Source organism: Girardinichthys multiradiatus, chromosome 21 (genome assembly GCF_021462225.1).
Source record: "Girardinichthys multiradiatus isolate DD_20200921_A chromosome 21, DD_fGirMul_XY1, whole genome shotgun sequence".
NCBI lineage: Eukaryota > Metazoa > Chordata > Actinopteri > Cyprinodontiformes > Goodeidae > Girardinichthys > Girardinichthys multiradiatus.
In genome coordinates, this window is record NC_061813.1 from 127,794 (window position 1) to 154,590 (window position 26,797).

The following is a 26,797-nucleotide window of genomic DNA, read 5'->3' on the forward strand; positions in this document are numbered from 1 at the left end:
GTTGGGTGGGCTTGGCGGTGTGCTCCTCTGCTGACTGTTGTGTCTCGGGTGGGGGGGGATCAGGGTGGTGGGCTAGGGGGTGGCTTGGGGACTGCAGTGTGTGGAGTGAGGGGGTTGTGTCCTCTTCTTGGATCTGGGGTCACCGGCATCTGGATCAGCTGAGTGGCGATGGAAGAGCTGAGCTGGATAATGTTTCTACCTGGGCTGTTGTTTTAGAGGCAGTGATGTGGTGTGCCTGTGTGGTTGCGGGGGCGTGGTGGGGGACACCGGCCTCGAGTGCTTGCCGCTGGCCGGGGATCTCTTGCTGGGTGAGTTTGTCCCGTGTTGGTTGGCGGGCTTGTTTGTACCATGTACCATGTAGACCCCTCTTTTGTACATATCCCCCCCCTCCCCCCCGATGAGGATAGGGGTGATTGGGGGCTGGGACCAGGGTGGGGGTTGGGGTCCAAGCCGGGGTCGGTCAGGTTGAGGCACAAACCAGGGCTAGAGTATGTATGGGGAGTGTGAGTGAGTGTACGATGGTTGGGTCTTGGGCTGCTCCCTCTTCTGAATCCGTTTAGGCCCCCATCGAATGTGGGGCCTATTCCCTCCCCGCCACACTACCTGCTGGTGGTTGGTATCTCTGCCTGACGGTGTACTTGTGGTTCTCGGTACTTGTGGTTCTCCGGAGCTGGGTGCATCGGTGTGTGCTGGCTCACTCCTGGTGGCTGCTTGCTGGGGCCTGGACCCCTGGGCTCAGTCAGACTTCCGCTTGGGGAGTGAAATGTCCAAGGGTCTCGGGTCTCGGGTCTCTGGGTCCATGGCTGGATCTGCTCGGGCGTAGACCGCTGCCGCCTGGGCCTGTGGGCTCGTCACTGAAGCTCCCTGGGGCTTCTGCAATGTGGCTGCTGGGTGGTTCCCTTGGGATTCTCCCCAGTGCCTCTCTGGGGGGGTTACGGTAGTCCTGACTGTGATTCTCCTGGGGTTACTGTGCTCTGAGAAGCCTTTGGATGTCTGTGGCTTCGATCTCCTCCGTATCTGTCCAGGGTCCAGGGGGGTGGGTCTGTGGCTCATCACACTCACTATTGCATATTTTTATGGAGAAACCTTGTATGCACATGTGTGCTTACACTCAGGCCCACAGGTATTTAGATTCAGGTGTTAACAGATACATACACAAATGTTCTATATTGAGCCGCATTTACCACTAAATACAGGTCCTTCTCAAAATATTAGCATATTGTCATAAAGTTAATTATTTTCCATAATGTCATGATGAAAATTTAACATTCATATATTTTAGATTCATTGCACACTAACTGAATTATTTCAGGTCTTTTATTGTCTTAATACGGATGATTGTGGCATACAGCTCATGAAAACCCAAAATTCTTATCTCACAAAATTAGCATATTTCATCCGACCAATAAAAGAAAAGTATTTTTAATACAAAAAACGTCAACCTTCAAATAATCATGTACAGTTATGCACTCAATACTTGGTCGGGAATCCTTTTGCAGAAATGACTGCTTCAATGCGGCGTGGCATGGAGGCAATCAGCCTGTGGCATTGCTGACATCTTATGGAGGCCCAGGATGCTTCGATAGCGGCCTTTAGCTCATCCAGAGTGTTGGGTCTTGAGTCTCTCAACGTTCTCTTCACAATATCCCACAGATTCTCTATGGGGTTCAGGTCAGGAGAGTTGGCAGGCCAATTGAGCACAGTGATACCATGGTCAGTAAACCATTTACCAGTGGTTTTGGCACTGTGAGCAGGTGCCAGGTCGTGCTGAAAACTGAAATCTTCATCTCCATAAAGCTTTTCAGCAGATGGAAGCATGAAGTGCTCCAAAATCTCCTGATAGCTAGCTGCATTGACCCTGCTCTTGATAAAACACAGTGGACCAACACCAGCAGCTGACACGGCACCCCAGACCATCACTGACTGTGGGTACTTGACACTGGACTTCTGGCATTTTGGCATTTCCTTCTCCCCAGTCTTCCTCCAGACTCTGGCACCTTGATTTCCGAATGACATGCAGAATTTGCTTTCATCCGAAAAAAGTACTTTGGACCACTGAGCAACAGTCCAGTGCTGCTTCTCTGTAGCCCAGGTCAGGCGCTTCTGCCGCTGTTTCTGGTTCAAAAGTGGCTTGACCTGGGGAATGCGGCACATGTAGCCCATTTCCTGCACACGCCTGTGCACGGTGGCTCTGGATGTTTCTACTCCAGACTCAGTCCACTGCTTCCGCAGGTCCCCCAAGGTCTGGAATCGGCCCTTCTCCACAATCTTCCTCAGGGTCCGGTCACCTCTTCTTGTTGTGCTGCGTTTTCTGCCACACGTTTTCCTTCCCACAGACTTCCCACTGAGGTGCCTTGATACAGCAATCTGGGAATAGCCTATTTGTTCAGAAATTTCTTTCTGTGTCTTACCCTCTTGCTTGAGGGTGTCAATAGTGGCCTTCTGGACAGCAGTCAGGTCGGCAGTCTTACCCATGATTGGGGTTTTGAGTGATGAACCAGGCTGGAAGTTTTAAAGGCCTCAGGAATCTTTTGCAGGTGTTTAGAGTTAACTTGTTGATTCAGATGATTAGGTTCATAGCTCGTTTAGAGACCCTTTTAATGATATGCTAATTTTGTGAGATAGGAATTTTGGGTTTTCATGAGCTGTATGCCAAAATCATCCGTTTTAAGACAATAAAAGACCTGAAATATTTCAGTTAGTGTGCAATGAATCTAAAATATATGAATGTTAAATTTTCCTCATGACATTATGGAAAATAATGAACTTTATCACAATATGCTAATATTTTGAGAAGGACCTGTACATCTTGCATTCTTAAGTACAGTGCACCTTTCGGTAAAAAGGCTGGTAATATGAACATTTCTGCAGGTGTAGAAGCAAGCAGGGTGTTATCTTGTATTCTCTTCATCCTTCTTTCTTTCCTCCATTCTATGCTCCTTCTCTCCCCTTTTCCTTTTTGCCCCCCTTTCTCTCTGTCGTGCTTCTTTTTTTTCCTTTCCATTTCTGTCTCCGTGTCCGTAACAATTGAAATAATCCCAAAGCAGTTTCTAATAAAGTTTATTTTTATGAATATCAAGCAGAGCTTTAAAGCGTTAGCTGTAATGCTTCACTTGTGAAAGTAAATCTGTTGGGCTTTTTCCTGGCACTCAGACAACAACCAAACAAAAAAAAAAAAAAAACAACTTTGTGGTTGCTTTCGAACGCCAGGTGTTCAACTGTCAGATCATAGTCACTTTGAATCCAAGAATTCTTAGAAGAGTTAGTTATACCTTCCCGCTTGCAGGGATATATTCATCCTGTCCAGCACTTGGCTGAAAGAGTATGAAATGGTGGCGACAGATGGATTTTTTTACTGAGTGATGTCATGGGGATCCCAACTGTCACTTTTCTTCCCTTCTGGAATGCTAGAAGTTGTTAGTGATTTAAAGGTGCAGAGAGGTTCATACCAGCCTTTGATTGTGTATAGTTCAAGACATGTTTCACATACATGACTGGCGCCCAACACATTGAAAAATTGACTTGTTATCTCATGACTAAAGCAGGGACCCATGCAAGACTAAGTGGACAATGTACAAGAAGAACAATCGGTCGAATTCCCACTTTTCATGAGACCATTATAATAAGTCAGTGATACAGTTAGTAGAACCTCTTCTTCTAAGTGTGTGTGTTTTGGGATTGTCTGTTTCATTTGATTGGACAACCAGGCTGTATGGACAACCAGAGGTACTACACTTAAGTAAATGTAAAAGTTCCAAAATGTATATTTATACATAGAAACATTTTAATAAAAGTGGAGATGTTTGGTTCAAATACATTAAACTCTTTTTATAATAAGTAAATAAATAAATGTAAAATTTGTTGTTTTAGGTGATAGTTATTCATTTGATAAATAACTCAGCACTGCTGTCTCACAGCAAGAAGGTCCTGGGTGCGACTCTCGGCCAGGGTTCTTTCTACATGGAGTTTGCAAGTTCTCCCCCTGGTTCCTCCCACAGTCCAAAGACATGATTGTTAAGTTAAATGGTCTCTCTCAATTGCCCTTAGGTGTGAATAGGTGTGTGCATAGTTGTTTGTCCAGTGTGTCTCTGTGTTGCCCTGCAATGGACTGGCGACCTGTTCAGGGTGTACCCTGCTTCTTGCCCATTAACCGCTGGATATAGGCATCAGCTCCCTTGCGACCTTGTATGGAAGAAGCGGGTATGGAAAATGGATTAATGGATAATAAATATTTATTTCCTGGACATGTGCTGCAGCACATCATAATTTATTTCATTTCTCAATCTTACAAACCAAATCACGCAGGGAGGCTAACACTGTTATAGAAAGGGTTTTAGGTGTGTTCTGAGTAGGTTCACCAATCAGTTTATTTAGTGAGACACAGCAGCAATGTAAATTATTTCATAATGTACTTTAGCACAGGAAGCAAAAAACTTATTTTAAAAACCCAAATTTTTATGTATGATTTTATCAAATATTTGAATTAACTTTAATCATATTACATAATTAAGAATTTATTTACTGCATTAGTCAATTACCCAGGCCCTTTAAAGTATATTGAAAAAACATATTCATACAATTTTTTTGTTTTTTACTCAAATTATTACATATATAAAGTATTTAATAAGCTTTTTATTTTGGGGATTTATGTCACTGTTAGTATTCTACAGCAGGAATGTCATCTAGAACCTGTTCTAAGGAGAACAATGGTGTGTGCATGTGCCACTGTAGCAGGGACTGGGGGTGTAGGGATGGCTCTTTGATGGCGACGTGGTGGTGGGGGGGGCTACCCACTGCCAACCCTAATGGGGTGTTTTCTATGTGGGTGCTGAAGCCACAACCTGTATTGTTGGGCCCCCATCTGATGGTCTTTGGCCCCCAGGTGTGTAAAAGGTTGAGCCCATGCTATCATGTCAGCAGTTGAAATTTTTTAAATGTGGTTCAATCGTGCAAACTGAACTTATGATTCTCAAACAATAAAGCATTTTTTTTCCTTTTAGTGTTTTATTTTATTTTTGTTATTCTTTAAAATTCACTTCCTACTTTATGGTGTCTTAATAAAAAACAGAAAAAGACCACTTTACACAAATATTTGTTCACTTTTTATTTGAGACAAGAAAGGAAATATCAAAGGCAATAAAGGGGATTTCAACAAATAGTGTACCTTTTTAAGAATTGTGTTCCTCTAAATGGGGCCTTACTTGTTTGATTAAAATTAGTCTACTGTGTGAATATAGTTGTTACAAGAGGGTATGCCATAGACATATTGCAGAACATGTTGAATAAGAAAAGAAAGAAAGCGAAAAAAGTATATTCGGGTAAATCTAAAGTTCAATATTTTTTTCACTCATTTTAGAAAGTGAAACTCATATATTATGTAGATTCATTACACATAAAGTGAAATATTTCAAGCCGCTCTGAATCGATAATGTTACTTCCAGATCAATACATGTATACAAATAATATTTATTCCTTTTTATTCTTTTTCTAGCCTGTGGAGGTACCCTTTCTGGGACTGGACAGTTCCGCTCTCCTTACCATCCAAATCCCTATCCCCACAACAAAGTCTGTGAGTGGGTCATTAACCAACAAGATGGCTATGTGGTCACATTGAATTTCCTGTCGTTTGACGTTGAAGGAGGCTCTTGCAGATTTGACTTTGTTGAGGTAAACCAAATCAGTTCACTTAATCCTTGAGGTACCTTGGGCCACCAAGTGTGTACTTTCTGCTTATTGGATGTTTTAGATTCTCAACATCTCAGTCAGCTTAAAGGTTGGTTCTATTAAACTTGGAAAGGATTTCCTTTTTATTTTTATTTATTTATTATCCTTTTGACTGCAAGGTATGTAGAATAAGAGCTATGCATTTTGGGTACACTCTTTACCTTCGATACCGATTTGGGGTCATTCCCTCCTGTTATAACCACAAACCTTTGATGCATTTTATAGCATTACATTTCCAATGAGCACCAAAATAATCTAACACAGACACCATTGCTTCACATATAGTTTCCATGGGGGACATGGTTCTCTTACCTTTCAAAATGTATGGCTAAACAAATATTTATATAAAGCAGTTGTGTGAATATTGTTTAGAAAATATTTTTTTAATATGTGTATATGTGTGTTTAATTTAAAAAATCAAAAGCCAAGATGACTTTGTTGATGTTTTCCCTTCTCTGCTACTGGGTGTGAGGCAAGCATGCTTATGCAAGTCCATCTTCTGTGAGAATAGTTTACAGCCTGCAGTCAGCAGACATTTCTCCAGGAGATAGCCATGAGGAGAAGACTAACTCCAGAGGAGGCTGCTGCAGCAGTCTTGCAGTCTGAGGAAAGAAAGGAGGGGTTTTCTGAGGAGGAAGTTATCAACAGTTAGAATTCATTTGAGGAGCAGGAGGGATCGGCAGAGAAATTGCTGCTTGGCATTGGGGGAACTCTGCAGCTCAAAGGAAATGGAGGTGGAGGAAGAAGAGGAGGAGGCAATAGAGAATGTGAGATCTCCATGGAGATCAAAAAATTGAGAATTCCTGCAGTCTCCCACACATGAAGAGGCCCTGCCAGACATTCCACCTCCTATCTTGAGTTGAGGACCAACTCATAGCCCTTATTGTTTGAGAGCTTCGCTTTTCGGCTCAGCTCTCTCTTCACTTCAATGGACCGGCACAGTGTCCCCATTACTGTGCCGCCACACTGATCTGTCTTTTGATCTCCCACTCCATTCTCCCCTCACCCGTGAACAAGACCCCAAGATACTTAAACTCCTCCACTTGAACTCCTCCTCTTGAGGCAGGAACTCCCCTCCAACCTGAAGAGAGCAAGCCACACTTTTCCGGTCGTGAACCACGGCCTTGGACATTAGGAGCTGATCTTCATCCCAGCTGCTTCACACTCGGTTGCAAACCGCCCCAGTGTACAGAAACCGGAAGGCCCCTACTAAAGGGCCCCCGACTCCGTACTCCTGGAGCATTCCCCACAGGGCACCACAAAGGACACAATCGCAGGCCTTCTCCAGGTCCACAAAACACATGTGGACCAGTTGGGCAAACTCCCATGAACCCTCAAGTACCTTGCAGAGAGTCTGGTCCAGTGTTCCACGGCCAAGGATGAAAACCACACTGCTCCTCCTGAAGCCAAGGTTCAACTATCGGTCGGACTCTCCTCTCCAATACCCTGGCATAGTCCTTACCAGGGTGGCTGAGGAGTGTGATCTTCCTATAGTTGGAACACACTCTCTGGTCACACTTCTTATGAAGTGTGACCAGAGAGTGTGTTCACACTTCTTATGAAGGGGGACCGCCACCCCAGTCTGCCAGTCCAGAGGCACTGTCCCCGACCACCACGCAATGTTGAAGAGGCGTGTCAACCATGACAGCCCCACAACATCCAGAGACTTGAGGTACTCAGGGTGTCTCATCCCCCCTCCCCGAAGCCCCTGCCACCCGAAGCCCTGCCACCTTGGTGAGTCCCCAGTCTTTGCTTCCACCAGGGAATGTGTGACAGGATTGAGGAGATCCTCAACGTACTCCTTCCACCACCCGATAATGTCCCCAGTCGAGATCAGCAGCTCCCCACCCCCAATGTAAACTGTAGAACTATGTTGAATATGCACGCTCAATATGATATTGCTGCAATAAAGGGCCCCCGATTCCATACTCCTGGAGCACCCCCCACAGGGCATCACGAGGGACACAGTCGAATGCCTTCTCCAGGTCCACAAAACACATGTGAACCGGTTGGGCAAACTCCCATGAACCCTCGAGCACCCTGTAGAGGGTATAGAGCTGGTCCAGTGTTCCACGGCTGGGACGAAAACCACACTGTTCCTCCTGAAGCCGAGGTTCGACTATCGGTCGGACTCTCCTCTCCAATACCCTGGCATAGTCCTTACCAGGGTGGCTGAGGAGTGTGATCCCCCTATAGTTGGAACATGCCCTCCGGTCCCCCTTCTTATAAAGGGGGACCACCACCCCAGTCTGCCAATCCAGAGGCACTGTCCCCGACTGCCACGCAATGTTGAAGAGGCGTGTCAACCATGACAGCCCTACAACATCCAGACACTTGAGGTACTCAGGGCGGATCTCATCCACCCCCGAAGCCTTGCCACCGCGGAGCTTTTTAACCACCTCGGTGACTTCAGCCTGGGTGATGAAAGAGTCCAACCCCGAGTCCCCAGCCTCTGTTTCCACCACGGAATGCGTGATGGCAGGATTGAGGAGATCCTCGAAGTACTCCTTCCACTGCCCGATAATGTCCTCAGTCGAGGTCAGCAGTCTCCTGCCCCCACTATAAACAGTGTTGGCAAAGCACTGCTTCCCCCTCCCGAGGCGCCGGACGGTTTGCCAGAATCGCTTCGAGGCCAACCGGTAGTCCTTCTCCATGGCCTCACCGAACTCTTCCCAGGCCCGAGTTTTTGCCTCTGCCACAGCCCGGGCCGCAGCACGCTTGGCCTCACGGTACCCGACAGCCGCCTCAGGAGTCCCACAAGCCAACCACAGCCGATAGGACTCCTTCTTCAGCTTAACAGCATCCCTTACTGCCGGTGTCCACCACCGGGTTCTGGGATTGCCGCCACGACAGGCACCGCAGACCTTACGGCCGCAGCTATGGGCAGCAGCATCGACAATAGATGCAGAGAACATGGTCCACTCGGACTCTATGTCTCCAACATCCCCCGGGATCTGGTCGAAGCTCTCCCGGAGGTTGGAGTTGAATACATCCCTGGCCGAGGGCTCCGCCAGGCGTTCCCAGCAGACCCTCACTATGCGCTTGGGCCTGCCAAGTCTGTCCGGCTTTCTCCTCCTCCAGCGGATCCAACTCACCACCAGGTGATGATCAGTGGACAGCTCAGCCCCTCTCTTCACCCGAGTATCCAAAACATGCGGCCGAAGGTCTGATGATACGACAACAAAGTCGATCATCAACCTCCTGCCTAGGGTGTCCTGGTGCCAAGTGCACTGATGGACAACCTTATGTTTGAACATGGTGTTCGTTATGGACAATCCGTGACTAGCACAGAAGTCCAATAACAAAACACCACTCGGATTCAGATCGGGGAGGCCATTCCTCCCGATCACGCCTCTCCAGGTGTCACTGTCGTTCCCCACGTGGGCGTTGAAGTCCCCCAGCAGAATAATGGAGTCCCCGGGAGGGGCACTATCCAGCACCCCCGACAGGGACGCCAAGAAGGCAGGGTACACTGCCCTACCACTCGGCCCGTAGGCTGAAATGATAGTCAGAGACCTCTCCCCAACCCGAAGGCGCAGGGATACAACCCTCTCATCCACTGGGGTAAACCCCAACATGAGACGGCTGAGCTGGGGGGCAACAAGCAAACCCACAACAGCCCGCCGCCTCTCCCCGTGGGCCACTCCAGAGTAGAAGAGAGTCCAACCCCTCTCAAGGAGATGGGTTCCAGAGCCCACGCTGTGCGTGGAGGCGAGCCCGATTATTTCTAGTCGATATCTCTCGACCTCCCGCACAAGCTCAAGCTCCTTCCCCCCCAGCGAGGTGACATTCCACGTCCCTAGAGCCAGCCTAAGCATCCGGGGATCGGGCCGCTGAGGTCTCCACCTTCGTCCGCCACCCAATCCTCTTTGCACCGCTCCCTCACGGTTCCCCCTGCAGGTGGTGGGCCCACTGGGGGATGGCCTAGCATCTCTTATTCGGGCTTGGCCCGGCTGGGTCCCGCGAGGAGCAACCCGGACACCAGGCGCTCTCCGACGAGTCCCGACCCCAGGCCTGGCTCCAGGGTGGGACCCTGGCTCCACCGTACCGGGCGACGTCACGTGCCTCGATATTTTGTTCTTCATGAAGGGTTCTTGAACCATTCTTTGTCTGACCCATCACCTAGAGCCTGTTTGCCATGGGAGACCCTACCAGGGGCATTTAGGCCCCAGACAACATAGCCTCTAGGATCATTTGAGCACTCAAACCCCTCCACCACGTTAAGGTGACGGTTCAAGGAGGGGAGAAATGTACCTGCACGAATTTCAATGATAGCCCTAAAACCTGTCCTTTAGTTGCTAGGCAATGTGATGAATTCCATGTTGATTCTCAAGAGATCACACCTGCAGTTGTCGTCTCATTGTTTCTCAGAAAAATAAAATCCATGTCTCATTATAATCAGTGTTCCACCTGCAATTTGCCCTGCCCATTTGCATATGTAAACCAACTTTAAGTAATGTGTCTGTCATTAGGTTTCTCTCTTGCTTCATCTCATTGCAAGCACCTACTGTTCTATTGTTGTCCTGTTTCAGTCTCCTGCCTACATTTGGGTCTTTCATTTAACACAAAAATTACCAGTATGTCCATATGAAGTTACACAAAACATCACTTTTATCTGTTAAGCTATTTTTTTATTTTATTTCTTTGTAAGGCTAGGTTAAGATCCTCAAATGATTTTTGTTAAATCAATGCTCCTTTTGTGTTTTTTTCTAAGAAAATAATATATATTTGCCAGGATTATACAAAAGATGCAAATCACAAACCAATGGGCCATGTTTAATCCCTCTTTTTAGGTCAGGGATGGGTCCACACCTAGCTCTCCCCTGCTGGGGAAATTTTGTGGTGACCAGATTCCTCAAAGGCTTCAGTCGACACAGAAATCTATGTACATCCAATTCACCACAGATTCATCTGTCAACAACCATGGTTTTGAAGCAGCCTTTGACTCTGAGATTGAGGGTGAGAGCAACCTTTTTATTTGTCAGAGTTTTGAATGACCACTCCTTGGTCAGACAAACATAACATGGAGTAGGGTCATGTGAACCTAGTTAATTTCAGAGCTAGATGGTGATTAGCACTGTTATCTCTGTTTAAAGTCTTAGCTTTGTGATTACAATGTGGAGTTTGTGCAGTCTCCACGCTTATGCTTTTTCTGGGTACTTTGATTTCCACCAACAATTCAAAACAGGCATGCTAGACTCATTAGCTATTTTCTCTATGTTGCCCTTAGAGATGAATAAACACGTTTATTATTCCTGTAGTATGTCTCTGTGTTAGCCCTAATGTGGACTTGTGATCAGTGCAGGAGCTATCCAAACTTTGACTTGTTGAGTACTGAGATAGGTCCCAACCACCCACATTCTAAATGTAAGATTGTAATAAAATGGTCTAGCAGTTTATGTATTTATTGTTAAATTATTTGCTGTCTTGCATGTTAATATATAGTCTTTAATGCAGCTTTTGCTTTCTGTGAAAAGGAAGTTGTTCCTTTCCACTGTCACGGTATGCTTGCGGAGGAGAAGGGATTTTTCAAAGCCAATAAGCTTATGCAGTTGACTGGGCTTCTTTAGACGTCTGCTCAACAATTGTCATTATATGATCAACTGACTTTGATTGTACTTTGTTATTATTCGGATCACATCGACCATATGACTGGAAGGAATTGCATTAATTTAAATGTAATTTGGACCTGTCTGAAGTGATATGAATTTGATTGGTTTGTCTTGCAATGTTCCTTGAGATTACATTTCTTGTAATTTGTCATTATGTAATCATCCATCCACCTTGAACATCTAAGGACAATTTAAAGAAACCGATTAACCTATCATACACATTTTTGGACTATTGTAGAAAGCCAGAGTACCTGGAGAGAACTTGCAAACTTCATGTAGAAAGAGCCCAGGCTAGGATTTGTACCTAGAACCAACAATGTTAACAACTGTGCCACAGTAAAACATTTATTGCTGCGTAACTGTAGGCTATAGGAAAATAAGTCTTTAAGATTTATTTTATTCGTGATCCCCTATTTGCACATCTGCAACTTATTTCGAGTGTTAGAAGTATGATTTCTACAATGTAACCATTTTGTTTCCTGTGCCAGGGTGTGGCGAGACCCTGACAAGTCCTTCAGGCACCATTACCAGCCCTGGTCACCCAACAAGCTATCCCCATGGTGCCAGTTGTACCTGGTACATAGGTGTTTTTCCAGGCAACCTAATTCGGCTGTCATTTAACTCATTCAACTTGGAGTACCATTCTAACTGTAACTATGACTACCTTGAAGTTTATGATGGTACAGGAACAACTGGGAACAAGACTGGCAGGTACAACACATTTTCACACTTAACGTTACATGAAGAAATAAAACATTTTGGTAAAAGTTACATGTTAGAGTATAAAAGAACTCTTCCAAAGCTCCCACATCTCAAATTCTCACACCCTCCTCCACCCCACTGACTTGCATTTAATCCCTTTCCATTTTATTTCTCCAGCTCACCTTTATTAGTAGGCATGTTCTGCAATAGCAAAAGCACATTAATGGGAACAGTTGTGTGCTTTCTCGTACTTGTCGTCTTCTGCTTATCCAGGACCGGGTTACAGGGAACGCAGTCTCAGCAGAGACGCCCAGATCTTCCTCTTTTCAGATTGACATAGTCCCTGCTAAATCTCTATGACTGGATCCTGGGCCTCCCCCTGGGACGCGCCTTGAACACTTCCCGATGGAGGCATCCAGGGGGCATTCGGAACAGATGCCCAAGCCACCTCAGCTGGCTCCTCTCGATGTGAAGAGGAGCTCCTCTCCAACCCAGAGAGGGCAAGCCCCCCTTTTCCTGTCAAGAACTATGGCCTTGCAGGAGTTGATCCTCATCCCCCGCTGCTTCCCACTCGGCTGCAAACCGCCCTAGCGTATGCTGTAGGTCTATACTAGAGGTAGCCAGCAGAACCAGTTCATCTGCAAAAATGATAGACGAAATCCACTTGTCCCCAAACCAGACTCTTTCCAGCCCTTGGCTGCATCTAGAAATCCTGTCCATGAAAGATATGAACAGGACCAATGGGAAGAGGTCCGCCATAATGCCAGTAATGCATACCAAGCTTCTGTGCCATTGGTACAGAGACCGGATGGCCAATAATAAAGAGCTCCAGACTCTGTACTCCTGGAGTGTCCCCCACAGTGCACCACGACAGACACGGTCAAATTGCCTTCTTCAGGTCAACAAAGCATATATGGACCAATTGGGCAAGCTCCCATTGGCCCTCGAGCACCCTGTAGAGGGTGTAGAGCTGATCCAGTTTTTCATGACATCCAGGAAAAGCTCTCTCGGCGTTGGGAGTTGAACGCTTCCCTGACCGAGGACTCCAGCAGATGTTCCTAGCAGACCCTCACTATGTGTGGGCCTGCCAAGTCTTTCCGGCTCTCTCCTCTTCCGGCAGATCCAACTCACCACAAGGTGGTGATTGATTCACAGCTCAGCCCCTTTCTTTAACCGAGTGTCCAAGACATACAGTTGAAGGTCAGAAGACGTTGCAAAGTTGATCATCAACCTCTGGCCTAGGGTGGCCTGGTGTCAAGTGCACTGATGAACACCTTTATGGTTGAACAATGGTGTTCACTGTGGACAATCTATTATTGGCACAGAAGTTCAATAATGAAACACCATTTGGGTTCAGATCGGGAAGGCCATTCCTCCTAATCATACCCCTCCAGGTGTTGCTGTTTTTTCCCACGTGAGCAATGTCCCCCAGCAGAATAACAGTCCCCAAAAAAGGGCAGGGTCCAGCACACCCGACAGGAATTCCAAGAAGGTCGGGTAGTCCACAGTGCTGCTCGGCCCATAGGCTGAAACAACAGCCAAAGACATCTTCTTGACCTGAAGGCACAGGGCTTTGACCCTCTTATCCACTGGGGCATCCCTTAACACAAGATGACTGCGCTGGGGCACGATAAGCAAACCCATCACCTTGTTGCCTTGTCCCACTGGAAAAATCATGTGCCAAGCAACATCATGTGCCTCATTTTATTGGTCGTCATGACAGCTTGTGAACTGCTCTTCCGTCACCCAAAGCCTGTTTGACATGGGAGACTCTTCCAGGAGCATTTAAGCTCCATACAACATGTGGGATAACACTCAAACACCTCCACCACGCTAAAGTGGTGGATCGAGATGGCATGCTCTTGGGTTCAAAGAGGTTCTGCAATAGCACAATAATTGGAACAGAGGGACATTTTAAACTGTACTGACATTCTTCTGTTACAAAATCAAACATCAATTGCAGTTTCATCAACTGCTTTCCATATGGTAAAAGCTGTAGTTTGTATTGTATATAATGCTTAGATTTTGTTTTGTTAGGACTTTCATTAACTAAGATTTTAGTGATGTACATAATCTCATTGACACTGAAGGAGAATGCATTGCTAAAACGTCTACCATGCAGCAACTGGAAAGGTTCCAGAATGATCCCTTTCCAAAAAGCCGAAGGAACAATTTTGTAGTTTAAACCAAGAAAATGTAGTTTTCACTAGCTGATAGAATTACCTTAAGTTTTGAATAAATGTTTGGGTAAAATTACTACAGATTGTCACAACACTATGCCCTGCTATAGGGCTGGGCGGTATGAGCTAAAATTCATATCACAGTATAAGTCAAATCCCTTCACAGTAACGGTACATATTGCAGTATAAAATTAAGGCTGAAAATTTGCATAAATAGCAAAGATAATGTAATTTTTAGAGCATCAATTTTGCAGGAAACAGTAGTCATAATCAAACTCAGCACTGTATGGTGTAAAATAGCGTAAATGAACAGAAATAACATAACAGAAGTACAAAAGGTTTTTTATATTGAAAAACAGTTTCAAATAAAAAACAAAAACATTTCTCAAGTCAAGGTCCTGACAAAACAGTTTTTTTTCGCCGCTTGGTGACATTTTTTACTCCTAAAACGGCATTTTCTCTAATTAAGCAGGGCCCTGCCCACACTTTTTATCCAATTAATTTAAACTCCAGCCACCCACTAAGAGAAGCAGAACTGCAGACCCCACTAATTCATAACAGATCACCTGTGCTGAAAAGAGATCTGATGTTTTTTTCTGATGGATTTCATATATTCTGCAGCAGCACTCTGTGTCAATGTTTCCTTCTGTAATCGTCTCAATATTAATCTTAATGTCTTTAAAGTCAAAAGCAGAGAAAAAAAAACAATAACTGTCTGAAACAAGGGAAGACCAACATGCAATTTTGAAATCCAATTTCTTTCTTATTCTTCTTTATAGTAAATGTCAAAGATATATAGAAGGTAGTTTGTTATTGTCAGCTGACAGTTTTAGACTTTTCATGCATGTAACAAAACAATGAAATACATTTTAGTCCATCAATCTCCTTTATGGAACATTACTGTAAGCTTTTTGATGATTTGAAAATCAAGATTAATACAATTGAATCACCAAAAACGTTTTCAATTTTTATCTGATTATTTTGGTTTTTATACAACTCAGATATGGTCCTAATAAATTGATCGATACAACTATTTGGTGTTTAAAAACCCAACATTTATTTAGACATCAATAAGGGACATGATCTGGGTCCAGAATAGAAAAGTATAAAAGAAGAAAGAAATACAGGCAGTAACTGACATGTTAGGTTGTAATTTCTTGACCCACATGCAGAACCACAAGCGGAGACCAAAAAATGTTTGCAACAAGTTTTATTTAGCTCAGGAACAGAGAGGCCGGTAAGCCAGGTCCGGAGTCTGGGATTCTACGGAGGACAGACGAGATTAGTACCGGAAGGTGGCTTACTGTTCAGGGCTGAAGGTACACTCGGGGAATGTCAGCGATGTGGGGGCGTGCTCCAGTGGAGGTTCTCCGAGGATCCGAGTCAAAACTCCGTAGGAAGATGGTGAGCGAGTGGGGTGGCTGAGACCACTTGTCCGTGGGAGGAATTGTTGGAGAGCGGGCGGGCAGGCAGGCAGGCAGGCTGTCAGGAGCTGCAGCGAGAACATCCAGAGTACGGTTTGTCCAGTTCCGTTATGGTCTTCTGAAAGTGGAGAATAATTCCGAGGATCAGGCATCCTACGGGACCTGGGTGTGCAGCAGAGAGAGAGAGAGGCTTAGACAGGCTCGGCAGGTAAGGCAGGAAAATTCGACAATGTTCAAAGTCTTCTTAAACTGAGTTTTCTCTAGAGGCTTGGGTGACCACTTATATTTGATCATCAGGCGACGAGTGCATGTCCCGCAGCTCCTTATATGCGTCTTTGCCAAGACTGCTCCCAGGTGTGCGACATTAAGCCGCACCTCGCTCATCAGTGGATCTCCACGGAAACAAAACAAACTCACACAAACACATGAAGGAAAACCCCACATCGTGATAGTAACAGTAGTAATGAAGTTTTCATTGTACTGTTTTAGGGTTCTTATTCAGTCCTTAATGCATGCCAACTCATAGATTAAGAATCTTTCTAGTAATTGTTCATAGAAAAATAATAGTAAACACAGTATACAAGATTTACTTTTCCTGTATTTAATAACATTCTTGATCACAAGTACCGCGCAGCCCTACGCTACCATGCCTTTAGGATCTTATTTGTGAAGACAGTTTTAGTGGTTTTTGCGAGAAATTTGCCTCATGTTTGCTTGTAAGGTCCATGCATTTTTCAAGGTTCTTAAACTAACAGAAAATAAGCTAAATATCTTTGTAAAACATCTCTCATTAACCAGCACGACGGTTTACGCGACCATTTACCACCAAATGTGACTTCCTCCGACAGTCAAAAAAAAAAACAGGACTTTTAGTTTAACTGGTCATTCTGAATTGCCTGTAGATATGGGGAAGTATGGTTGATTGTCCTTTGGTGAACTGTGCCAAGTTCAATACATTTTCTGACAGGGAAGCAATACTCCTGCATTTTCAGTAGCCATTCCATGTTCACCTCAGAGATTAACCAGACCAACATCCCTGCTGCGAGCATAGTGCAGGTGTTATCTCTCCATCCTGTTTCCCACAGAACAAACAGTCATACACATTGGTGGGATAAAGGAATGTTAAGTAGTTTTATGCTCTAAGGCAAGGCAAATTTTTCAGTTAATTTGTTTAGAATCTGTTTACTGAATTAATTCAATTATTTATTCAGCTCACAGCTACTAAGACAATAATTCTCAGTACCTTCTTACAGCATAAGATGGAAGTAACCATCCTATGGTATTTATTCACAAAGGAAACATTAATAAAGGTAATGAGTCGTTACAGAATAATGAAGTCTGTCAAAACATAAAGTCCCCAAACTGTTCAACAGCGTCAAAATTGTATCATTCAGCCACAAACACCTAAAACATTGAAAAAGGTGAGGTAACTTTCAAAGGGGCATTTGCACAGATGTATTTGGTAGGTGTGAAAATCTTAATAACAGGAAGATGACAAAGTCAATTTTAAAGGTCAGGTTTTATCTCATGTAGATATAATTACATAAAAATTGGTGTGGTTTGTGCCCACAAGGGGACACCAGGGCTAGCAAGGTCGTCCCAGACATCTAAGTAATTACTTGTTTTATACAAAGGAATGAAAGCAAGTGGTAAAATTGAAAGTTGAAACATTTTCTAAAGCAAGTATTGTTGTGTTTTGCGATGTGTGCAGGTATTGTGGGCGCTCAGTGCCACCATCTATAACAAGTGCTGACAACGAAATGACCCTTCTGTTTGTGACCGATTCAAGTTTATCTGGGGAAGGATTCTCTGCTAGTTATGTGTCCATTAATGCCAGCACAGGTAATGTTTGACAAAACAAACTAATTTTTGATAAATAGACTTTAGTTTGTTAAAAAAAAAGCTTCAGACAATAAAAGTAAGGTTTTGACTCAATGTTTACAGCAGCAGAACATTGACGTCTTTCCAAAAATTGAGTCCAAGAAAAAAGATGTTTATAGGTTTCTATCCAGCTTTGTTTGAAAGCTGTCAACATAATGCTACAAACGTCCATGGGTTAAGGTTTATTTTGCTCAGATCAACCTTTGAAGGGCAAGGTATGTCAGTGGTGTTGTCAGTGACATGTTCCACTTCAGGGCTCACTGCATTCATTTACCAAGATTATTTGTTCCCAAATTGTGAGAAAAATATTGTAAAATTACTGATTACTGTGTGTGTGTGTGTGTGAGAAAGAGAGGGAATGTAAGTTTTTATTTGATGAGGGAGAGATTGTCTTTGTATGAAATCATTCACTGACATTAAAAGTGTTTGTTCAATAGTGCAGCTGTAGTAAAAAAAAAAAACTACTATACTACAATGCAATATGTTCAGTGGTATAAAAATTGCAAGGCAGTAAAAAATCTGGAGCTCTTATACCTGAGCAAGGTAAGAGGCCTTCCTACAATTTTCACTACACTTCAGTATGATTTGGACAAATTCAGGTCATTAGTTTCAGATTTTTCTGCCATTTCCAAATGGTATTTTTTTTATTTATAAGCCTGTTCTTTTTTTCTTTTAGACTGTGGTGATAGCTTCACCTCCCCAACAGGAACCTTCACCTCTCCCAGCTATCCTCACTACTACCCCAACAGCCGAGACTGCATCTTCAAGATCATTGTCCAGCTCAACATGCAGATTTTGTTAAATTTCACCAGTTTTGAATTGGAGGGCTATCCTCCTTCTTGCAACTTTGATTTTGTGGAGATCAGGTAAGGAATAAAGTATGTGTGTCATTTACATCACCTCACATTTTGTTTTGCAAGGCGTAGGCACATCCGATTATTAATGGATTAGAACAACGTGTTCATATACGGATGGTTTTTGACCTTTTTGGCTTGCCATTTGACAAAATATAAAAATTTAATATAATAAAAAAAGTTTTGCCGCTTTGTGGGATTTTTTTGCTGTCTGCTCTTTTCTCAAATTAAGCAGGGCCCTGCCCACACTCTTTGTATTCAGTTAATTTTAACTCCGGCCACCCAATAAGAGAAATACAACTGCAGAACCCACTAATTCATAACAGATCACCTGTGCTGAAAAGAGATCTGATGTTTTTTTCTGATGGATTTCATATATTCCGCAGGACTCAGTGTCAGTGTTTGCTTCTGTAATCCTCTCAATATTAATTTTAATGTCTTTAAAGTCAAAACCAGAGACAAAATACACAAAAGCCGTCTGAAACAAGTGAAGACTTTTGACAATGCAATTTTGGAATCCGAGTTTTAGCTATAATACTTTTCTCCTCCCACTCACATGGGAGCTAGTCCACAGAAACGCTATCTGTGGACATTTGGTAGTTGTAATGTTATTAAATACAGGGAAATAAATCTTGTATGCTGTTCGTGCAGTTATTTTTTCTATGAACAGTTACTAGAAAGATTCTTAATCTATGAGTTGGCATGCATTAAGGACTGAATAAGAACCCTGAAAAGGTGAAAGGACATCTGCCAATTAAACAGGTGACTTCCTGTTCTATGTGGGTGGGTCTAAACTAATGTCTTCAAATGAGCAAGTAAATACGATCAGTGCTGGTCTGAGATGACACAAAAAATGTGGTGCTGCGGCGAACTTGTGTGTTGCGGTTATTATAGATTTGTCTTTTATGGCCAGAAGTCAGACTTTGAGGCTTGGCCACGCCCACATGCTTGTATGTAGTAAAAAGCATTTGATAACTGTTGATCCCCAAAGCCTTAAGGGCATGCTGAGTCACTTTGAAGTCTGTAACTCAAAAGCTGTAGGAGGACTTTGCTCAGATATGAGGTGTGTATACAGGAGACAATGGAAGCTTAGATCCAAAATGGCTGATTTCCTGTGAGGTTTGGATCATGTTTTCAAGAGACTTTTTTGTAGGTACCGTATTTTCCGCACTATAAGGCGCACTTAAAAACCTTTAATTTTTTCAAAAAATGACAGTGCACCTTGTAATCCGGAGCGCCTTATATATGGATCAATTGGTTAATTAGTTGATCCATACTGGTTGTACACGGCGCTCTGTCAAAATGTTTCAGTACGACTGGTAAACTACAAAGCCGCACCGCTTGCAGCATTACGGCTACCGTAGTCAGGGGTGTCGCCGAAGTAATAGCGGTAAACACCTGTACTGTGCTTACTCTTAGTCCAACACCACTTGTGTGTGTATAACGTTTGAATGTACTGTTGCAGGAATTGCCTGAACTATATGTGATTAGAAGCTCAGTGTGTGGGGTGTATGTTTCGTGTGTGTGTATGGAAGATGTTGACATTACTCCTCCGGACAGAGGTGGCGCTGTGTGCTGCCGTAGCTGAGAATCAAGAGTGAAGGAGTGACGTCGGTATTATTGTGTGTGTGGGGTGGGTAGAGACGGCGACCGGAGCAGCGGTGTATGAGTCTGTAAGCCCTGTGTTTTTACGTGCTGCAAAGTCATTAAAAAGAACCCCGAATCTCGTCAACAACTCAGTGTTTTGATGCTGTTTCTTCATGCTCAACTCAGCAACGTATGAGTGAGGGAGTTAACCCGAGAAAACTAGTAACTTCGGCCCTGGAGAAAGCGTCTCCCCTGTGTCATCAGACTACGGTCAGGGGACAGAAACAGGAAAGGTTAACAGTACTAACGTTTGATTTAGTACATCAAACTGTTTCTTTTACGTGTTTACTGAATCAGGGAAAAGTTCCCTTTCACGTTTTAACTAACGTTTGATTTCAACTTCAACTTCATAGACTCCAATGCATTCCTAACGTGCGGTTGGCTCTATTCAATAGAATTCTATGTAGAGGAGACCTTACCATGAGAGTGAATGGAGTTATCAGAACGCTGGTTTGTAGTGTATTAATAAAGTTTGACTGACTGACTTATCTGACTGTTTTGTTGACATTCTCTTTAGCACAGCTCCATCTAGTGGATGCATAACGCAACCCCAGTCAAACGTTTGACTGCAGTAGTGTCATGGAGTGACATTTTTGGACTTTATGGTTTCTTTTGCTAGTCCTTAGATCTTAGGTTGTTGTGCTACCTCCAGTTCTCAGTTTCCTTTAGTTCATGTTTATTCTTGATTCTGTTTTATCTTGGTCTGTAGTTTTCATTTAGGTCTGTTTCACTGTTTTGTTAATCAGTCCCTTTCCCTTTCCTCATGTCTTAGTCTTATTAGGTTCACCTGCTCCCTCTGTCTCCCTGTGTCCATGTTCCCTGTTTCTTTGATTACCTGCCTTTTGTTCCCCTCTTTGTGCTCTGTGTATATTAGTTGTTCTGTTTGCTTAGTTCCTCGCTGGTTCGTTCTGTTACTACCCCGTTCCCTACCATGTCTATGCTTTGTCTATGCTTCGTTTGGAGACTATGCTACGTTTTTGCTACGTTTTTGCCTTAAGTGACCTGCAGAGTTCATGTAAGTTTTGGACTGTACTCATGATTCATCCCTGCAGTGCTTTTGTTACGTTTTGGATATTTTTTGAATAAACAAGGAAGTACTAAGATGCGGCTACCGAGCTCTTGTCTGCGCTTTGGTCCGACCCACAGTCCTCCCCCGACAAGTAACTTCTATTCTATGTGCCTTATAATCCGGTGCGCCCTATATATGAAAAAAGTTCTAAAATAGGCCATTCATTGAAGGTGCGCCTTATAATCCGGTGCGCCTTATAGTGCGGAAAATACGGTACTCCCAAGTTACATATGTGTACCAAATTTGTCGGTCAACGCATGTCTTTGGGCTGATTTTTTAAAATATTCTATGGGGCTCTGTGGAGGAATTAGGCCACGACCACAAATTATTTTACTGCAGGACTAATATCAATTATATTGAATTTAGTGCCGATGGGAAAAAATATGGAAATTAGAGGCAAACATAAGCCTATGGCATGAAATTGCACTTCGCCACGCTGCAATGGTCACGGCAACACCCTCCAGCAAAAACTCTCATTGTAAAAACCCAACTTAGACCATCTTATTATCTGTCACTGGGGACAGTTGATTAGGTGAAGGGGATGAAATATGGACCTTCCAAATTAAAACAATACATTTCCTGTTTTCAGAGGTCAGGGGTTCGATGATGTCAGGATTAGACTATTGAATATTGTTCGGGGCCAGATGTGGATAAATTCCAGAAAGTTTTGTGCCTCTGCGACTCTCCTTGTCGCAGCTATAACAATTTCGTTTTTCTTGGCAAGAAGTCAAACTTTGAGGCCTCTTCAACATGCCAGCAGTCCAGAGTTCAGTAAAAGGGGTGCTGTTAAGGTATTTGTATTGTGACTTTTTCAAAAATACGTAATTTTACACCAGGACTGATGACTGTGCAAGATTTGGTGAGTTTTCGTTTAGGCCTCAAAAAAGCCAATACATTTGCGGAAGAAATAATAATAAACATTGCAATGACATAATGCGTAATGAACGCATAGCTCTCAAGTTAAATCAAAAGTTCAGCCAGCGAGATTATGTCTGCTGGTGTTGAAGGAACTACAGATTATAGACTGTTTGGCCGCAGCGGCCCCTTTACCTACCTCTATTTTCCTAAGTGTTTTATTAAGAAAAATGTCTAATTCCTTGCCACAAATAATCACAATAGAAATGAAGATAACTGGTTAATCTAATAAAGGACAGCTTTAGACAAATGCATAGATTAAATTTATGTATTTGACCCAGAATGCAGAAGATTTTGAAAGTTTTGTTGCTTCAGTGCAACAAGAACATTTACTTTATAGAAATGTACTTCTGTTTATTGTGCAGACAACTAAAGTTGAAATGTAAAGGATCACTAATTATGATATCTGTTATGTGAATGTGTGATTTAATTGGAACTTAAATGATAGTGTTAATAACAGATATCCAGTATTTTAATGCTAAAACAGTTTTTTTTTCTACAAAAGAAAGAGAGGTAAAGCAATTATGAAATGTTGAGGTTTGTTTAAGGTTCAAGGCCTTTACTTTTCAGTATCAGGATGCTCACAAGTTGATAACATCTATCACTGCACTGCGACGCAGTTGGTAGCACTGTTGCCTTGCAGCAAGAAGGGTCTGGGTTCAATTCCCGGCCGAGGGTCTTTCTGTATGGAGTTTGCATGTTCTCCCCGTGCATGCATGGGTTCTCACCGGGTACTCCGGCTTCCTCCCACAGTCCAAAGACATGCCTGTTAGGTTAATTGGTCTCTCAAAATTGCCCTTAGGTGTATGAATGAGTGTGTGCATAGTTGTTTGCGTGTTGCCCTGCGATGGACTGGCAACCTGTCTAGGGTTAGTTCTGATTACTGAGATTTAATATCCAGTTTGATCATATTTTCTGAAAACAGCCATCAGAAATATGACTAAATATTTCACTTGGACTGACTCAACGGCGCTCTCTGAAATTACAACAAGTAATGATCTCAGAATTTTTAACACTCTTTGGCTGCTGTAATCGCTTGCAACGCATGGGAGCGGAATATTTTATGCGGACAGAATTTCGCACAACTGTGCAGTCAAAGATTCTGATGGTGACATTTTGTTGTAACACCAGCATTAGCCCCAGTTGTAGCAACAAGCAATCATTTTAGCTCAAAGTGTTCAAGCTCATACATTCTAGCCTACCCACATATTTCCTGATGCACATAATGATAAATACAAGAGGAATAAGGAGAAAAGAACACTATATAAATGCTTCAGACCTGTGCTACAGATTGAGGAATAACAGCAGAATGCAAAACAAATATATAAAAAAATAAAAAAATATTAATAACTGACCAATATACTAGAATAGAAAACGTAGTTATTACCTGAAAAAAATTTCAGTTCCAACCTTCGTAAGCACATTTTTCATATTCTTCTACAGCTAATACATTTTTGCTGTCTGGACTAAAAAGCTGTTTAGAGTCTTAGAAATTTGAAATAGCTAAATTGTATCAACATCATCATTGTTTCACAATGCTGGTTTTTTAAAATTAAAACTGTATGGAAAATGTATTCATTCAAATAAGCCTTGCAAGGTATATTTTGCATATTTTATATATAAACAGGACAAATTACATCTGTTGAACTTTACAGGGATGGTGGCTATGAGACATCTCCCTTGATTGATAAGTTCTGTGGTGGCCAAAGACCTCCAGTTCTGGTGTCCCATAGCAATCGTTTATGGATTAGGTTCCACTCTGATGCCACAATCACACACCGTGGATTTGTTGCTCACTGGGATGGATCACAGACAGGTAAATGCTTATGTTCTTTATCAATTTCTTTTATCTACATTGTCAAGTTTAGACCACAAAAGTACGGAGATTCAGTTTGTTTGTTGACCATTACCTGGATATTAGTTTCTCACAGTGTGATTTATCCTTATTCAATTAAATATCACTGCTTTATTTGCAATATTTACAGTAGTAACCAAATACCATACACTCTTTCTCCAATATCAGTATTATTCTGTTCTAGAGCACCAGGCCTTCAGTTTAATGTTTTAGTAGTCGGAATCTTTCTTTATGACTTACTGAGAACCTACAGTTAGATGTTTGCCTGTTTCAAGTGATCTGTTTTATGAACATTTTGGTTTTTTATTTGGTCTCTTGAGTTTACAAATACAAAATGAACCGTGAAGAAATATTTTATGTAAATCTATGTAAAAGATGTAAAAGATTTTCATCCATAAGGAGCCCATGTTTTAACACAGAAATTAGAAAACAAGTGCGCAAAAGTTTTCAGTTTTGTCTGATTATATAAAATGGCTTGTAAATAACAGTTCCATATGCCAGCTGATTAATATTGTCAAACTAGAACCTCATGTCTCTGCATTTGGCAGACACGTTTATTCAAAACATCTTACAAATGAGGATATAACAGTGCAGTAAATATGAAAGCTAACAATAAGTTGCTTAGAAGGAAGACCACTAGTCAGGTTCTGCCAGCGGTGACAGTGTAGATATAGAGTACAGGCATAGCTCTCAGCTAAAGGTGTGTTTTTCTTGTATTATTAAAGGTTGCCAAAATTGAACTTTCTAGAAAAAAAAATCAATAACAAACAAATTTTAACTGAACTTACCTTACATGTTTTCATCCACTTACAACAGCCACAGTACCAAGACATTATTGCTTCATATTTAAATGGAAAAAAAAACACCAATCTGGTTTCTTTGGGTAATGTTTAAAACTTATAAATCCTGTGGCATACCTTTTCTGACAACTTTCATGCACCTACATACTTGGTGTACCACTTTTATGATACCAGGTTGTGGAGGAACATTGACTACTGCTGCTGGAGGATTGTCATCTCCCAACTATCCTCTGCCGTATCATCCTAATGCTGAGTGCTACTGGAACATTAGAACCAGTCAGGGCAGCCAACTCCAGCTGTCCTTTTCAGACTTCCACCTGGAATCCAGCTCATCCTGTTCTTTTGATTACCTAGCTGTGAGTAATCTCCTCACCCTGTGTTCTGAAAACCTTATTTACTTCATGGTACCTGATGTGTGCATGTTATTTTAGACCATGTAGGATATGTTAAGTATGGAATTAGAGCAGAAATATTATTGGGCATAAAACCTATGGACACTTGGCCATTGAGCCTGTGGGAGACGGTTCTGGTTACATTCTAAAACAATTCATCTTTACCAGATGAAAAACCATCATCATATTTATTAAAGCCCAGAACATCTTATCATGAATTCTACCTGAATTCTACCTGCTCAGGTAGAATTCACGTCAACAGAACACCTACTAATATTTAAGTAGAAGTCATGTAAAACAGACTGCTGTGGTGGTGCTGAGGCAAATGGCTGCTTGAAAATTGGTCTCCTAACCGGTAGGATAGAACACCTTGGAAACCTACACCAAGATATTAAAAGTTTATTGAAACTGGACAAGGAATGGGAAAAATCAAAAAAGAAATAAAGGAAAAAAATTAGAAGAAGATGCAACAAAGACAAATTTGTCAAAGAAAACTGCAGCGATGAGGAATATAATCACGATGCTAATGAGGAAGCTATCCTCTTTATGCAGACTATCTACAACAAGATTGGGGCACTCAAGGTAAATGTGGAAAGTGAGCTGAGTGAATTCTGACTCTCCTGCAAAGACATAAAGAAAGACCTGAACAAGTTTATCCACCAGAAAATTCAAGAAGCGACAAGCAAGTTACAGGCTGCCACGGGAGAGTGGCGAAAGCAGAACAAGGATCAGTGACATTGAGGAATATAATACGGCAGTGAAGGAGGCCCTCACCTAGGCACTAAAAAAACAATCTGACTGTCTTTTTGGCGCAGCTAATACAATCCCAAGTTGGACCACTGCTGATTGACACAAACCTCAGAATACAGCTCTGCCATCGAGCACTTGTCCCGAAGCCTTCCAAAGGCGCACCGCCTAGATCTTTGGTGATACATTTCCTTGAGTTCAGAGTGAATGAAGTGGTGCTGGGCACAGCTTGGACAACCACAGATGTCCGCTTCGATGGGAAAAGGATTTATTTTGACCAGTACTATCCCCCTGAAATTCTGAAGAAAAGAAAGGCATATGTGTAGATACTGAGAGAGCTTAAAGCCAGAGGTACGTACTTCCAAACGCCACATCCAGCAAAACTGAGGGTATCAAAGTATGCGAGAGTGTGATAGAGGCTGCTACAGATCTGAAGAAGAGAGGATTTTCTCTGGAGGGGGTTAAGGAGCAGGACCCACAAGGGTTGAAGCAGCACAGGCTAATGACATGGGAGAACGTGGGCACAGATCGCTGCAAAATGATGGATCATAGGCATATAAGGGAGACACTGTGGAGCTTTCAATGAACTCAACTGAATGCACCCGATGTAGAAAAAAATAAAGCGCAAAGGTAAACATCTAAATATCAGATGGCTGGGGGTTGGCAGCAGTACTGTGCCTCCACAAAACGAACAGCATTTCTAGTAACTGATAATTGAAATGTCGCTACTGTGCTCGGTACTAACCCAGCTCGAATTCACACTGGACTTCTATAGAAAAGTGTTAATACCTCATGTGCAAAAGAAATTATTACGGTTTTTCTGTTTGCTAGTAGGAAATATTAATACACCAGTGATTCTTCAGTGATTCGGGCCTGTCAAATTCGAAATTTCTAGGCCATCTTGTTCATTCTTATATGAGAATTAGAGTCAAAATCAGCTTTATGGCCATGTTTGTTTGATTGTTCTTAAAAATAAACTTAGGTAGATTCATTTG

General features: G+C 42.7%; 1 protein-coding gene across 1 annotated transcript in view; it reads left to right on the forward strand.

The window, feature by feature from the left end:
• Nucleotides 1-26,797, forward strand: part of cubn (cubilin (intrinsic factor-cobalamin receptor)) — a 214,064-nt gene that overhangs the window by 70,175 nt on the left and 117,092 nt on the right. Inside the window, exons 19-25 of the mRNA XM_047349911.1 lie at nucleotides 5,492-5,667; nucleotides 10,518-10,683; nucleotides 11,825-12,047; nucleotides 17,354-17,484; nucleotides 18,200-18,389; nucleotides 23,664-23,824; nucleotides 24,838-25,019. Of these exons, the coding sequence (XP_047205867.1) occupies nucleotides 5,492-5,667; nucleotides 10,518-10,683; nucleotides 11,825-12,047; nucleotides 17,354-17,484; nucleotides 18,200-18,389; nucleotides 23,664-23,824; nucleotides 24,838-25,019 (1,229 nt within the window). The remainder of the gene's footprint in view (nucleotides 1-5,491; nucleotides 5,668-10,517; nucleotides 10,684-11,824; nucleotides 12,048-17,353; nucleotides 17,485-18,199; nucleotides 18,390-23,663; nucleotides 23,825-24,837; nucleotides 25,020-26,797) is intronic.